A 13664-nucleotide genomic window follows, 5' to 3' on the forward strand; every position below is an offset into this window, starting at 1 on the left:
TCAACTTATCCACGCGACAACATTTCTTCTCGCTTCGAGTCACTGACATGTGGAACAGCCTCCCTGAAGATATTGTTGACGCTCCGAGTATGAACGCGTTCAAGAACAGACTAGACAAGGCCATGCATGAGCATATGTTCAGTCTTAAAATGCCTCGTACCCTACGGAACAACTGATATCTAGGAGCGATTTTAAATCTACCGTCCGTAAGGCCAGTCTAGTCAAGAAAAGTACAAGAATCGGCGACAGGCCTATCCAGGCCTATTTATTTAATGCCGAAGATACTATACTACTATACTATACTATACTAATAAATAGATGGAGGATAGAATTAATTTGGTAGATACACAGTTTAAATTCTGAGACCTGTACAGATTGCTGTGAAGATTTACTCTATCCAGTCTTTCTTAAATAATCTCTTCCTAATTATTTATTTTATACCGACTAACAGTTCGCAAACTCTTGTGACCGAAAGACTTATTATGCATCCATAAATATTAAGAATTAAAAACCGGACTGGCAATACCAATGTGGAAATGTGGTGGGAAAAGTGATAGAGCCATAGAAGTGATTTAATTTTCGTAACATTTAGTTGCACGAGTTCAAATGGAAAATAAGTATCAGGGACTCAATTCATTATTTATGGTGAAGGTGAGATGCAGAAAATAAGTTGACTTTTTAACTTTGTTCGCCTATTTCGTAACTGTGAACAAGGAGCCTCTAATGCAACCAACTAAATGTATGCGATGACCTGAGTTTGGAACAAAGGCGATTTCTGAATTACATGAAAAGCACAACTCCATACAGTCGGCATGAACATTCCTTCAAAAGGTAATTGATTTTTAACGCTGACCTGGACAACAATGAATGATGTGGCGTTGTACATATATTTCCAGCGACCATGTACATATATTTTCTCGAGTTACCTTTACCCCCGTGAGTCATTTTCCATGAACAGTTGGAGATTTTTGCCATTATAATTAAGGACTGCTACCGTCTAATTGAATTCCCTATTTTCTGTCCATGCCATTTTATTTAACATCATTACCTATAACTAACTGCAATCTAAATACGCGTAAATATTATACTATCATAGCTTTAGTAAGCTGGTCACTAAATCTTGATACGACTAATGGGATAGTTCCTCCAGCTTTTCAATCTCACTGCGAGAAGCAGATGTAAAACCCCAGCGCAGTCTGGTCGCTGACTTACACGCTTTAGCAGAACTATAGGGCGTTTGCTACAGAAAAATGTGAGGCGCGAGTTAAACTTAAGGGACTCATGCCGCACCTGCCAGCATCTCCACGCTTTACAAGTTGAAGGCGTTGAAAGAGCCGGAAATTTAGAGCTAAGGGATGTCTTTAGCCTCTACAGTTTACTGTTTTACGTAATATCTATTTATTTATGAGAAAATATAATTTACATGGTGTTTTTGTAGACGGAAGAGGAAAACATCGAACATAAAAATGTAAAATTAAAATGAAGAAGAACTCAAGAATTGACAGGAGTAATACTAATTTTTTACATTGATAAATTTCATCATAAATAAATTTATTTATCATCAAAAATTTTATCATAAAAAAGTCTCCAGCTGGAGACTTTTTTATGTCCCCCATTTTACGTTTCCTTTAGGTTTTAACATTTTATGTTTTCTCAAAGAATCATACGAACAAAACAAGCTTGTATTATTGTTCTAGATGTGTGCATAAAATTTCACAAAGATCTAACAATTAGTAAACGAGTTGTTTCCCCTAGACCCTCAGCCTTATTAACAACTCACCAAAGTCGACAGGAGGAGACAGACGGAAATTACCAACTTGGCCTTCATGGTGACGGATGGACGTTATTATTTATTTTTGAATGTGAACTGATACAAGACTTTTAAGTAATAAATAACTGTTGAAAAACACAATATTATTATTATTATTATATGTTGCGTGAAAACGGAGTTTTGAAATCTTTATGGTAAAATCTAAGGAATAGAACGGATTTTCTCAATTAGGTCCATGGAGTTAATTTTTAGACCTTTTTAAATACAATTAAATGGATTTGATAATATCAATTAAAAAAAAGAATACTCGAGACTAGCTGGAGTCAGCTGTGTAAATGTGTAACGGTATAAGCACACACAATTCAATAAATCAAGTGGTTAATATACATTCACAACTAATTCATAATCTATTTGACGCCTACAAACTATCCTAATGCATCACTTTCGTCTGATATTTGAGTTCTCCTGATATGAGATTCTATTTTTTAAAAGTATTGCCCAGATCTGTTTCTTCCATCTCCTCCTTGGATTTAGAAGTTGACCAACCGTAAGTTCGTGTCAATTGAAACAACGAACGATTACTAATTGTTACTGTCACTATTATATCGTAAATATTTATTCAATTCTTCTTTTTCATGTGTACCGCGTAAAAATCAACCCACTAAAATTCGAACAAGTCTGAATGTAATTACAACAATATATGTTACCAGCACAACAACAAAATCAGGCTCCAGAAGCGCTGCCTAGAACCACACGTATAAAAATATCCCATGAGTACACCTGCTTCCGTACTCATACTGTTAATTACCCGTACGGCTAATAAACCACAAATTAAATCAGAAAATTGAGCAGGAAAAAAATACAACTCAAGAACAACCAAACATTCGAAGAAACACACACAGCACTAGCAAATTTACACGGAACGCACATAATAAATCTACCACAGAGACAGTTAAGATGTTATGTTTCGCGATGTGACCAAGAACTTCGAAAAGAAATGGCACACCGGACTGGTATACAAGATCACCTGACTAAACCTTGACCGTCCTTTACACAAACTCTGTCTTACAGACATAACTGCTTCCCTCAGAATAGGCAGTCTCGTAGGATCTCCACTCCAAGTGCACGCATCTCTTCAATTAGAATAGAATAGAAATGTTGCCGATTCTTGAATTTTTCGTGACTTGATTCACAAGGGATCCGGCCTTTGGAACCCGATCTTTCCATAACTGACGATTGGCTTGCTTCTCACTCGCCCGAAAGACAAAGCCATTACGGACTTACACAAAATATACAGGCTTTAACATCTCAAGTCGAGCATCAAAGTCACCTATTCCTTGTTTTTTGTAGAATCATCCCTCATACACCCTTCCAAAACCTATGCATACTGAATCAAAATCATTTGTATCTAAATTTAGAATAATATGCGTTCAAAAATTACTTTTTACAGACAACACTTCTAAAGAATATAGTTTCTCCGATGTTACACATGTACAATGAATTTCTAATTTTATTATCAAATTAAAAAAAGGGATTTTTAAATTTTATTTTTAAAATTAAAAAAAATTAATTTTGCAAAATTATTTATTCTGTCAGTTGAATCATGCATTGTCTCCTACTTTACGCAAGTGTGCAAATTTTCAGATAGATTGGGCAGGTAGAAGTGTGTTAAATATCAATTATAAGATTTGTAGCAGACAAAATTATTTTTTCAATTTTTTAATATTGAAAACAAATTTTTTTTTATTTAAAAATAATTTATTTTGTTAATTGATTCATACATTGTCTCCAAATTTACGCAAGTGTGTAAAATTTCACATCGATTGGACAGGTAGAAGCGTGTTAAATATCGATTATAAGATTGGTAGCAGACACACAACAAGAAGTGAAGAGAATTGTTGAAAAATATTCGAGAAAAGTATTGCGCTTCATCATAGATACACACTTCTTACGCTCACAAATGTTACACGTGCAATGCCACATGTCGCCATAAACACAGTTATCCACCAGCAAAAATTAGTCCCCCAGCTTTTTAACTAACTGAGCTCCTCGGCAAACACCTTCACAAAATATTGCAAGCTATTCAGAAGCTCTGAACTACTCGCATTATGTCCTCTGCTTCCACCCGTGAACACATATTTATTCACCAACCTCCACACACTCTCTCCACCTTCATACAAAGCACACTATCCCTAGGCAGAATTTGCGATTGCGTTTCTAAGTGCAGTTGGTCAATGTAAAAATGACGCAATTTACTTCCACCTCCTTGCATACACTTTCACCAACCTAAACATAACCTACAGGCCTGCTGCACCTGGACCTCAGTTTCCATAATAAATCAATGGGCAAGTACGACGACCACGCTTACAGAAAGTAGCGCTTTCGGTGTAGACGATAAACGATGAACTTGATCACAAATACTAAAATCCCCTCATACCCTTAGAGTACCGTGAAATTTACCACTCATTATCATAATCATCATTACCGTTACCGTACGTATAATTTGTATTCATCCTAAAAATATAATAACATTTAGATAAGTTTATGAACGAGTCCGTCACCGACTACTCACTCGTGTGTAAAAACCCAGCAAAGCCACGACGAGTTTCTTCCTTCACTTCATACCGCACCATATTCTCAGGTATCTCCCTAATAAATATAATGCGCCTACCTTTGTTCCAACCTACCATTTCATTTTTTCCTTCCTCTTTCTGGCCACACTTTGGCTTTTTAACGCATTTTCTCATTTATGGAAAAAAGGCGCCATTGTGCTCGTCATGTCCGTCCGTCTGTTTGTCCGTCTGTCCGTCCGTCTGTGACCACGTTTCCGTCGACGAGGAAATGCACTCTCTGTCACTCACTGCAGTGAGTACTGAGTTATATTTTTTGTTCTTTTCCACTTCAAAGGCACCGTAACATACACACATATATGATCACTCCAAATTCGGAATAATATTCTCCGGTGTCCCGGGGATTCCGAAAAATTTTAAGAACTTTCACCACTTGGACACTTGACTACGTTGGGCTTGACCTAGTGGAGGCCACTGCACACGTCCCACCACGAATGTGTCGAATAAACCTTGAACGAAGGAACTTTGCCGTCCGACTGGAGAGAAGCTCAAGTAACACCATTGTTCAAAAAAGGTGACAAAAGCAGCCCCGGCAACTATAGCTTCAAACATGGCACGTCAACAAGCCAAACAATGACAGGTGAGCGCTTCAAACATGGCACGTCAACAAGCTAAGCAAATACAATTACTCCTAACGCATGCTTGACAGTGATCAAAATAAAGGCATGGGTTTAAAATAAGTATTCAGGCAACGTTAACACAAGTGCAATGTAAATAATAAGCTTCATATCGAAATAATAGGACGGATCTTGTGTCACAAGATGGCACCGAAATAGGCTACATTATTTCAGAAAATTCTGCCTGTCTGCTACAAAGAATTTAGCCAAGTAGAATGGGAGAAAAAAGAAGATAAAGGCACTGAAATTAACTCTTTCGGTATTTTAAATGAGAACTGATAATTGAGGTAAATAGAGGAAACAAATATAAAAACTAGAAGCTGGAATGTTACCACTATTGCGGAAATTTATGAGTCAAAATTTAAATGAATATGTCTTCATCCGTTTATCCGTTCTCAAAATTGAATTCGTCCAAAGTGAATACTACGTCCTCAGATCCATCCTCTTAATCCGTCCTCCTTATCCTGACGCATACCGAAGAATCCGTCCTCCTTATCCGTCCAGGACGATTCTTGATATCCATTCCCCTTATCCGTCCTCAAATTTGTCCTCAAATCCGCCCTCAAATACGTCCTCAAATCCGTCCTCAAATACGTCCTCAAATTCGTCCTCAAATCCGTCCTCTAATCCGTCCTCAAATCCGTATTCAAATCCGTCCTCAAATCCGTCCTCAAATCCGTCCTCAAATCCGTCATCGAATCCGTCCACAAATCCGTCCAGAAGTGAATCCGTTTAACAGTGTTTCTGTACTCAAAATTTAAGTGAATCCGTCCTCAAAATTTAAGAGAATCTGACAAAATTTAAGTGAATAAGCCCTCAAAATTTAGGTGAATAAGCCCTCAAAATTTTAGTGAATCCGTCCTGAAAATTTAAGTTAATTCGTCGTCAAAATATAAGTTAATCCGTCGTCAAAATTTAAGTAGTCTAATGCACGGCCGTCCCAAGCGCGCCCCTGAAGTCAAGCAGCCGTGATGTTGTTGTCTCTCATGTCCAGGCCTGGAACATCGCAAGCTTCATTTGTATGCCATCTTATTCTGACAATTGTTGTTATATCATAAACATTCAAATATATTCCGTGTAGAAAGAAGTGCAAGACACGTTTAGTTAATTTATACCTCGTACGTCAAATTATTTTTTTATAATTGTTATTTATTATTTTGATGATATTAGACTTATGCAAAGACGAGTGTTCTCACCAGACAACTTAAATTTTCAAGCCAACTTTTTGCAGAATTATAAGCTTTTTCAGTGGAAAGCTAAACGAAATCAATAAATTGAATTGACGTATAACATAAACCCAATGCTGAATCGATTTGATATTATACAAAAGCTTATGAAGGGAGGCTCACCTTTATTAACCAAAACAACATACACCATAATATGAGCTGCAGTCAACGGCCTTCAAACGCCGATTACTCGGGATGAAGATGGCACACGTGTCGGTTGTTGGCTGCACATAATTGTCCCAAGCGCTGTTGCTGACAGGCAGGACCTTCATGCTGCTGGTCCACTTCCATTCGCCGCTGTTAGAGTAGAACTTCAGGTCGATCCAATAACCTGCAACAAACGACGGGATATTCGTTGAAAATGTGAGAGCTGTAAATTCCCAAATGTTCGTCCGCCTCTTTGTATGATCTGTACTTTCAGATGCAAGAATATTAAAGTTTATACTGGGGAAATTCTACCAAATATGCGAACATCAATAGGTATTGTTTTCAATCAGGAAAATCGTTCCTATCCAATTAATTTATAGTCAAATAAAAACCAAGCAACGTGCCAATGGTTACCATTTAATTTCTCAATATTCAAAACAATATAACCCGTTTCACGAAATTTCTTCGTTGGGTTTAAATAGATGGTTTACATTATAATTACTGTTTTTCTGTTAAATTAAGGCGAATGTCACTTTTTTAATTAGATTCTCATATCACCTCTATTAAAAGAATCCCTTACAAGTATTTTCATTTTATTTCAAATGTATAAAGAACAAAGCATTAGTGGAGTTAGTCACTGGCTCTTGAGGAAAAACTGATAAACGGCTTGCATCAAGCACAAGCATTGGTATACCGAATACGCAGATCGACAGGACACGCGCTATTCTTATTTGCAGTAAAACAATTTATCTAGCTTCATTATTAATAAAACTCCTGGAAATCTCCATTTCTTCCACTTCTAATTCAGCCAATCACAAACTTGAAAATATTACTGACAGGTGCAATTCATGACCCTTGTAGCTGTAGCAGTCATCCCTATGGCAAGAGTTTTCTGTACATCCAAGTGTATTTTGTGTCGACTTCCTGTGAATAATAATTAAAAGAAGAAACAGTGGACCACTTGCAGTTACATTATAGGCAAGCAAAGGAATTATGGACCAGTAAGCCAACAAACCAGGACAACAGACTGACGAAAGTAGACTCCGATGTCATCCTGCCTAGTGTGGTTCTTGTCCTTTGTCGCCTTTAGCCAAAATGGACAAAGCTAAAGAAAATACGTAGAGATGGACGTATTTGTAACGTCAGCCCAACCACAACTCCGGTTCAGGACACTTTTCTGACGAAATAGAATGACCTGACAATAAATTGTTGGGAATTATGTATAAATCCTATAATTGGATCCAATCTTTATGTTCGGTGCGTCTATCTAGTCTGGAAATTATTGCTTACGGTTTCTGAATGTGAGAAATCCAGCCAAGCTTCTCAAGTACATCTCCTCGTCAAAAGATTGCAGTCCGAGGTTCACACACAAGGCGGTGATGTTGTTCGTGGAGGCAGGAATCCACCAATTATACCATGCCTCACAACTCTGTAGGATTCTATCGTAGACCCTCCAGTTGCCGTCATCAGTTCTAACTGTTGGTATTAAGTACGCATTAGTGTTTTACTCTGAGAAACGTTATCACACACAGCTGCGAGTCTAATACTTCTTCATAACTTAACAAAGTCTCAAAATTAAAAAAAAAATTGGCGTCTCGAGCAAAAGTTTATTTCTTCATCGGTGGTTCTTCATGTACAATAATTTAATTGTGTAACCTATTCGCTGTAGCATCTTTACGACCGCTGCTAGGCAGATCATCTCGCGTCCAATTATAGACTGGCGGTTCATCGTTTTCTTCGAAATTCATTGACAAGAACATTTGAATACCAGTGAGTGAGTACCACTTACTCGTCGACATATGCAAGAACATTTGAACACCAGTGAGTGAGTACCGCTTACTCGTCGACATAGAAAAAAAATGACTCGCTCATTTGGTTAAAGTGAAAATGAAATATTTCAACTATAATTCCATAATTTTTTGGGTTTTTCAAGCTTAAAATCATTAAGATCGTAACGAGTGCACCGTAAAGGCATTGCCCAGGATGATGCCATCCTAGCCGCTCGCGTCACCCCGACCGCCCCAAATGAGTTCATACTGAATGACTGTGACATAACGCGCTTTTGTCGCTGTATCTTTGCCAAGAGTGAATAAAGTTACCCCTAATCTTTTTTTTTATGTGAGTTCTAGCAATGCTAAATCTAATTTTGTACGAGTATTTCATTCCTTAATTATATGAAGCAATGCCACAACAATTTATTGAAGAGACTATTTTGATAGTACAAACTAGTACGCTTCACGAATTTCACAGTTACAAATATTTGATTATTGCACAAGATCCATGAACAGGATTTACGTGGATTAAAGGTCCGGAAGGTCGTATTTATCTGCACTCCGTCGACGGTTTGGATGGTCGTTCGTAACGTATTGAACACATCTAATGTTTGGCAGGGCAGGACCAAGGTGGTGTTGCTTTTCGGCACCTCAATGACGGTGTCTTTATAACCAAACGACGATTCTGTTAAAGTCACCTTGAAGCCTCTGACGAGATTGCATGAATCGCCTGCAATAGTAAAATTTGTCATCTAAAATACCTCTACATTACTACAAAGAGCCGAAGTACATGAAAATTTTCATTTCAATCCCAAAATAGAGAGGACAAATTATCTTGCCGTGCCTACATCATGAATATGACTGCCATTTTGTATTTACGAGTACATTCTGTGTTTTACTTTAAGAAGAATAAATGACAGCAAATATTTGGGAAATAACTCTCCCCAAATCATAATCCATTTCTTATTTCCAATGAAGTAGAGTTTTAACAACTTTTTTGAAGAAACATATCAAGTATGTAAAGGCCTTTAGTTTAGTTTACTCTATTTTCACACATAATTTCAATTCAAACTCATGAATCCAATCGAATTTCACAGCAGCTGACTTTTGTTCTTGACTTAAATTTTAGCATAAATATTACCACAATTCACTTCGAATTTGAAGTAATACAAATAAATCCATTTACTGAAACTTTAAATCGGTTATTGCTCCGGCAATAAATTTCCAATATGATTCGAAATGTGCGCGTAAATTTGTTCTGTTCGTTTGACCGATCATCAAACTCTTCGATGTGTTGTTGAGAAATATGTCTCATATTTTATAAAGGAGATTAGTTCCAAAATTTAACTGCACAGAATAAATTTATCGTAAGTAAGATGGTCATAATTGAGGCAGCATTACTTGTAAATCAATCAATTAGGCTATGAAGCGATCACGAATGAAAATTTCCGCTATCTGCGCTTGATTCCGCACCATAAATTTTACGTCACGTCGCTTGTTTGACATGCATCGTCTTACTCTGAATCACGCCGGCGAACGACAAGTCGGCTGCGGACGCATTCATTGTAAGGTGGTAGGTGAGTGCTGAAGAGTTGATTACCAATCCTGGGTACAAATTTCATGGATTAGAATTTTCTTAAGTAAAGAAGTGTAAATAGTTCGAAGAAAATCTCGCCTGGTCAATTCGCTGAAACTCGAAGTAATAGATAAACATTATAAATGTTATTCTTGACAAAAATCATTCGCAATAATTTTGCATTTTCTTTTCACCTCCCACTGGGATTTGGTACAGGCTGCTGGGTCCCCAAGGCTGCCCCATGACGAGGCGGGTGAGCACGAAGGTTAAGTTTGTACAAGTCCCTTTCACTGCTGTCACCACCGCATCCCCACTCGACACAACCTTCGTTTGGCCGTCAAACTCGAGCTGGTACGTGAAGAAGCACCGACTTGTGCTCTGGTCGTTAAAAGTGACGTTGAAGATCACTTCCGGGCCGTTGTACGTTGTGACGACGATGCTCAAGTTCGACACCTTAGGTTCTGTTGGTTGACAAAACTGTGTCCATCAGAGGTCACTAAATTTGTCTAACATAAATTTCACTATCCATGTGAAGTTTATTTCAGAGGTAGGTTTTTCACGCAGTCCACCATCTGACCAGCAGGTGCCACCAGCTGAGTGGTGACGTAGATGACGTGGTCCCCCCCAGAGGTGCAGGAGGCACCCACAGGCCAGGGCACGCGGGTGCCCCAACACGCACCGTCATGCAGAGCAAAGGTCGTGTGGTCTGAAATGATGACTCTACTGAATTATTGGGTAGGCGGTTACCATTATTTGATCGGCACCCTAAGCATCACCTGAGGTCTCTAGAATCTTCATGCTGCACAGTTTACAAAGAGGTATAAGGCTATTGAAGAATTGTATAACACACGAGAATTGAACTAATCGAAGGCTCATCATTCACATCACTTAAAACTATTTAAGGCAGCACTGACTGGTCTTGGCGGCCTGCTCCGCACAGGAGCGCAGGTCGGCCGCAGACACGAGCTTCTCCTCCAGGGTCTTCAGGCAGTCGTTGGTTGCGGCGGTGACGGCGCGACGCGTGTAAGTGACGCCTGACTTCGTCGCCAGGGACCGAAAGTTGACGTTGACGGACCGCGACGCGCAGGACGACATGCCGGACTTGGTGCCGTAATACTTGACCTGTTTGAGGTAATACTCGTAATTATTTACTGAGAATAAGTATGTAAATGCTATTTTTTAGATGGCAACACCGAAAAGCCGTATTCTTATGTAGATAATGCAGCGGATTCATTCCACAGTTTTTAGACAACAACCCAGCAAAATGTTCATACTCACCGCGACAGTGTACTCATCAGCGCCGGTTCCCTGCAGAAGATCAAGTTACCATGTTAAAAGATGGATAAATATAAGTACCAAATAAAATGAAAAACAATGAACAAAATAACTAATAAATAATAGGTGGATAGAACTATTTTAGTAGATACACAGTTTAAATTCTGAGACCTGTACAGATTGCTGTTCAGATTTGCTCTATCCAGTCTTTCTTAAATAATCATTTTCTAATTATTTATTCATATACCGACTAATTGTTCTCAAACTCTCGTGACCGAAAGACTTGTCACGAAGAATTAGATATGAAGAATTCAAAACCGGACTGGCAATACCAGTGAGGAAATGCAGTGGAAAAATGTGATAGAAGGGATTTAATTTAGCGTAACATTTAGTCGCATGAGTTCATACGGAAAATAAGCATCAGGGACTCAATGCATTATTTATTGTGAGGGTGAGATTCAGAAAATAAGTTGACTTTTTAACTTTGTTCGTCTATTTCGTAACTGTGAACAAGGAGCCTCTAATGCAGCCAACTGAATGTATGCGATGACCTCAGTTTGTAACCAAGGCGATTTCTGAATTACGTGAAAAGCACAATTCCATACAGTCGGCATGAATATTCACTTGAAAAATAATTAATTTTAATATTATTATTAACGCTAAACTGGACAACAATGAATGATGTGGCGTTCTCGTTCAAGAGTTTGTAGCGACCATATACATATATTTCTTCGAGTTACCCGCGCAAGTCATTTTCTAAGAACGGTTGGAGATTTTAGCCATTATAGTTCAGAGCAGCTACCTGTTAATTGGATCTCGCTATTTTTTTATGCCATTTTATTTAACATCATTATGTATAACCAACTGCAATCTAAACACGCGTAAATATTAGTTATCAACATTACTATCATAGCTTTTGTAAGCTGGTCACCAAATCTTGATACGACTAAGGCCCCTTTCACACAGGGCAGTAAATACTGCCAGCGTCCGACAGTATTTACTGCCGAACCTTAGCGGACATACGAAATGTGCACTGCTGTTCACACACGACTGCATTTACTGCGGCGTAGAACTTGACGCCTGACGCCAGCGTGTGTCGCGCTAAAACTGCGGCAGTAGATTTGTCGCGACAGTTTAGCTTGCAATGGTATTCAATGTAATCTTTCACACTGGGCGGTTTTTGACGCCAGATCCCAGCAGACAGTGGGGGCCGTATTTAAGGGACTCATACCGCACCTGCCAGCATCCCCACGCCTTACAAGTTGAAGGCGGTGGAAGAGCCGGAAATTTGGAGCCAAGGGATATCTTTAACTTCTACAGTTTGAACATTGTTTCACTTAATAGGCTACTTATTTTTGTGAATATATAGTTTACATGGAGTTTTTTGTGAACGGAAGAGGAAAAACTTCTAACACAAAAATGTAAAATTAAATTTAAAAAGAGCTCAAGAATTGAAAGGCCAGTTGGAGACTTTTTGAAGTCCCACCCATTTTACGTTTCCCTTAGGTTTTCACATTTTATTTTTGCTCAAAGAATTATACGAACAAAACGAGCTTGTATTATTGTTCTACATGCGTGCAATATGCATAAAATTTACAATTAGTAAACGAGTTTTTTCCCCAGACCCTCACCCTTAATTACTACTCACCAAAGTTGACAGGAGGAGACAGACGGAAATTACCAACTTGGCCTTCATGGTGACGAATGGACGTTATTATTAAATTTGAATGTGAACTGACACAAGACTTTTAAGTGATAAATAACTGTTGAAAAATACAATATTGTTATTATAATTAGAAGCTGTGTGAAAACTGAGCTTTAAAATCTATCTTGTAAAATATAAGGAATAGATAGGACTTTTTCAATTAGGTCCATGGAGTTAATTTGTAGACCTTTTAAATGCAATAAAATGCATTTGTAGTATCAATTAAAAAAAGAATACTCGCGACTAGACTGAGTCAGATGCGTAAATGGTACTGGTACAAACACTTGATAGGCACATTTACAATGGTACATTTGATAATTCAAGTGGTTCATATACATAAACAATTGATTCATCGTCTTTTTTCACGACTACAAACTATCTTAACGCGTCACTTTCGTCTGATATTTGGGTGCTCATGACACGAGATTAAATTTTTTTAAAGTATTGTCCAGTTCTGTCTCTTCTATCTCCTCTTTGGATTTAGAAGTTAACCAACCGTAAGTTAGTGTCAATAGGAACAACGGACGATTACTAATTGTTACTGTCAGTATTGTGATGCAAATATTGATCAAATCCTTCGCTTCCACATGTACCGCGCAAAAATGAACTCGAGAAAAAGCAAACAAGTCTTTTTAGTGTGCAAACACCACACTAAACACCAATGTACAACAACACAGTCAGGCTCCAGAAGCGCTGCCAAGAACCACACGTACAAAAATGTCCCATGAGTACGCCTGTTTCCGTACTCTGACCGTTAATTTCCCGTGCGTAATTACCCTCCACTCCAAGTCCACGCATGTCCTTAATTGGCTTGCTTCTCGCCCACCCGAAAGACAAAGCCATCAACGGATTCACACAAAATATACAGGCTTTACCATCTCGAGCCAAGCATCAAAGTCACCTATTCCTTGTTTTTATAGAAGCAGCCTCATACACCCTTCCAAA

The 13664-nt window shown here is 38.3% G+C and overlaps 2 protein-coding genes across 2 annotated transcripts in view; both read right to left on the reverse strand.

Annotated features, from left to right (window-relative positions):
- Positions 1 to 1880, reverse strand: part of LOC108668506 — a 16173-nt gene extending 14293 nt beyond the window's left edge. The window contains exon 1 of the mRNA XM_018155738.2: positions 1781 to 1880. Within this exon, the coding sequence (XP_018011227.1) occupies positions 1781 to 1828 (48 nt within the window). The 5' untranslated portion in view covers positions 1829 to 1880. The remainder of the gene's footprint in view (positions 1 to 1780) is intronic.
- Positions 1881 to 7753: 5873 nt separating this feature from the next.
- Positions 7754 to 12743, reverse strand: LOC108668507. The gene is made up of 8 exons (XM_047885676.1): positions 12663 to 12743; positions 11018 to 11047; positions 10654 to 10861; positions 10317 to 10445; positions 9934 to 10200; positions 9682 to 9768; positions 8790 to 8893; positions 7754 to 7867 (listed from the first exon to the last, which is right to left on the reverse strand). Exons 1-8 carry the CDS (start codon positions 12708 to 12710, stop codon positions 7754 to 7756), a joined length of 987 nt encoding a protein of 328 aa, XP_047741632.1. The 5' UTR covers positions 12711 to 12743.
- Positions 12744 to 13664: the final 921 nt, after the last annotated feature.

Source organism: Hyalella azteca, unplaced genomic scaffold, assembly GCF_000764305.2.
Source record: "Hyalella azteca isolate HAZT.00-mixed unplaced genomic scaffold, Hazt_2.0.2 contig2759, whole genome shotgun sequence".
NCBI classification, from domain to species: domain Eukaryota; kingdom Metazoa; phylum Arthropoda; class Malacostraca; order Amphipoda; family Hyalellidae; genus Hyalella; species Hyalella azteca.

Coding starts and splice junctions, on each gene's coding strand:
- LOC108668507 (XM_047885676.1), bottom strand. CDS start 12,710: ATGAAGGCCAAGTTGGTAATTTCCGTCTGTCTCCTCCTGTCAACTTTG. Junction 11,048..12,662: donor GTCTCCTCCTGTCAACTTTG/GTGAGTAGTAAT, acceptor GATCTTCTGCAG/GGAACCGGCGCTGATGAGTA. Junction 9,769..9,933: donor GTACCAAATCCCAGTGGGAG/GTGAAAAGAAAA, acceptor ATTTGTACCCAG/GATTGGTAATCAACTCTTCA.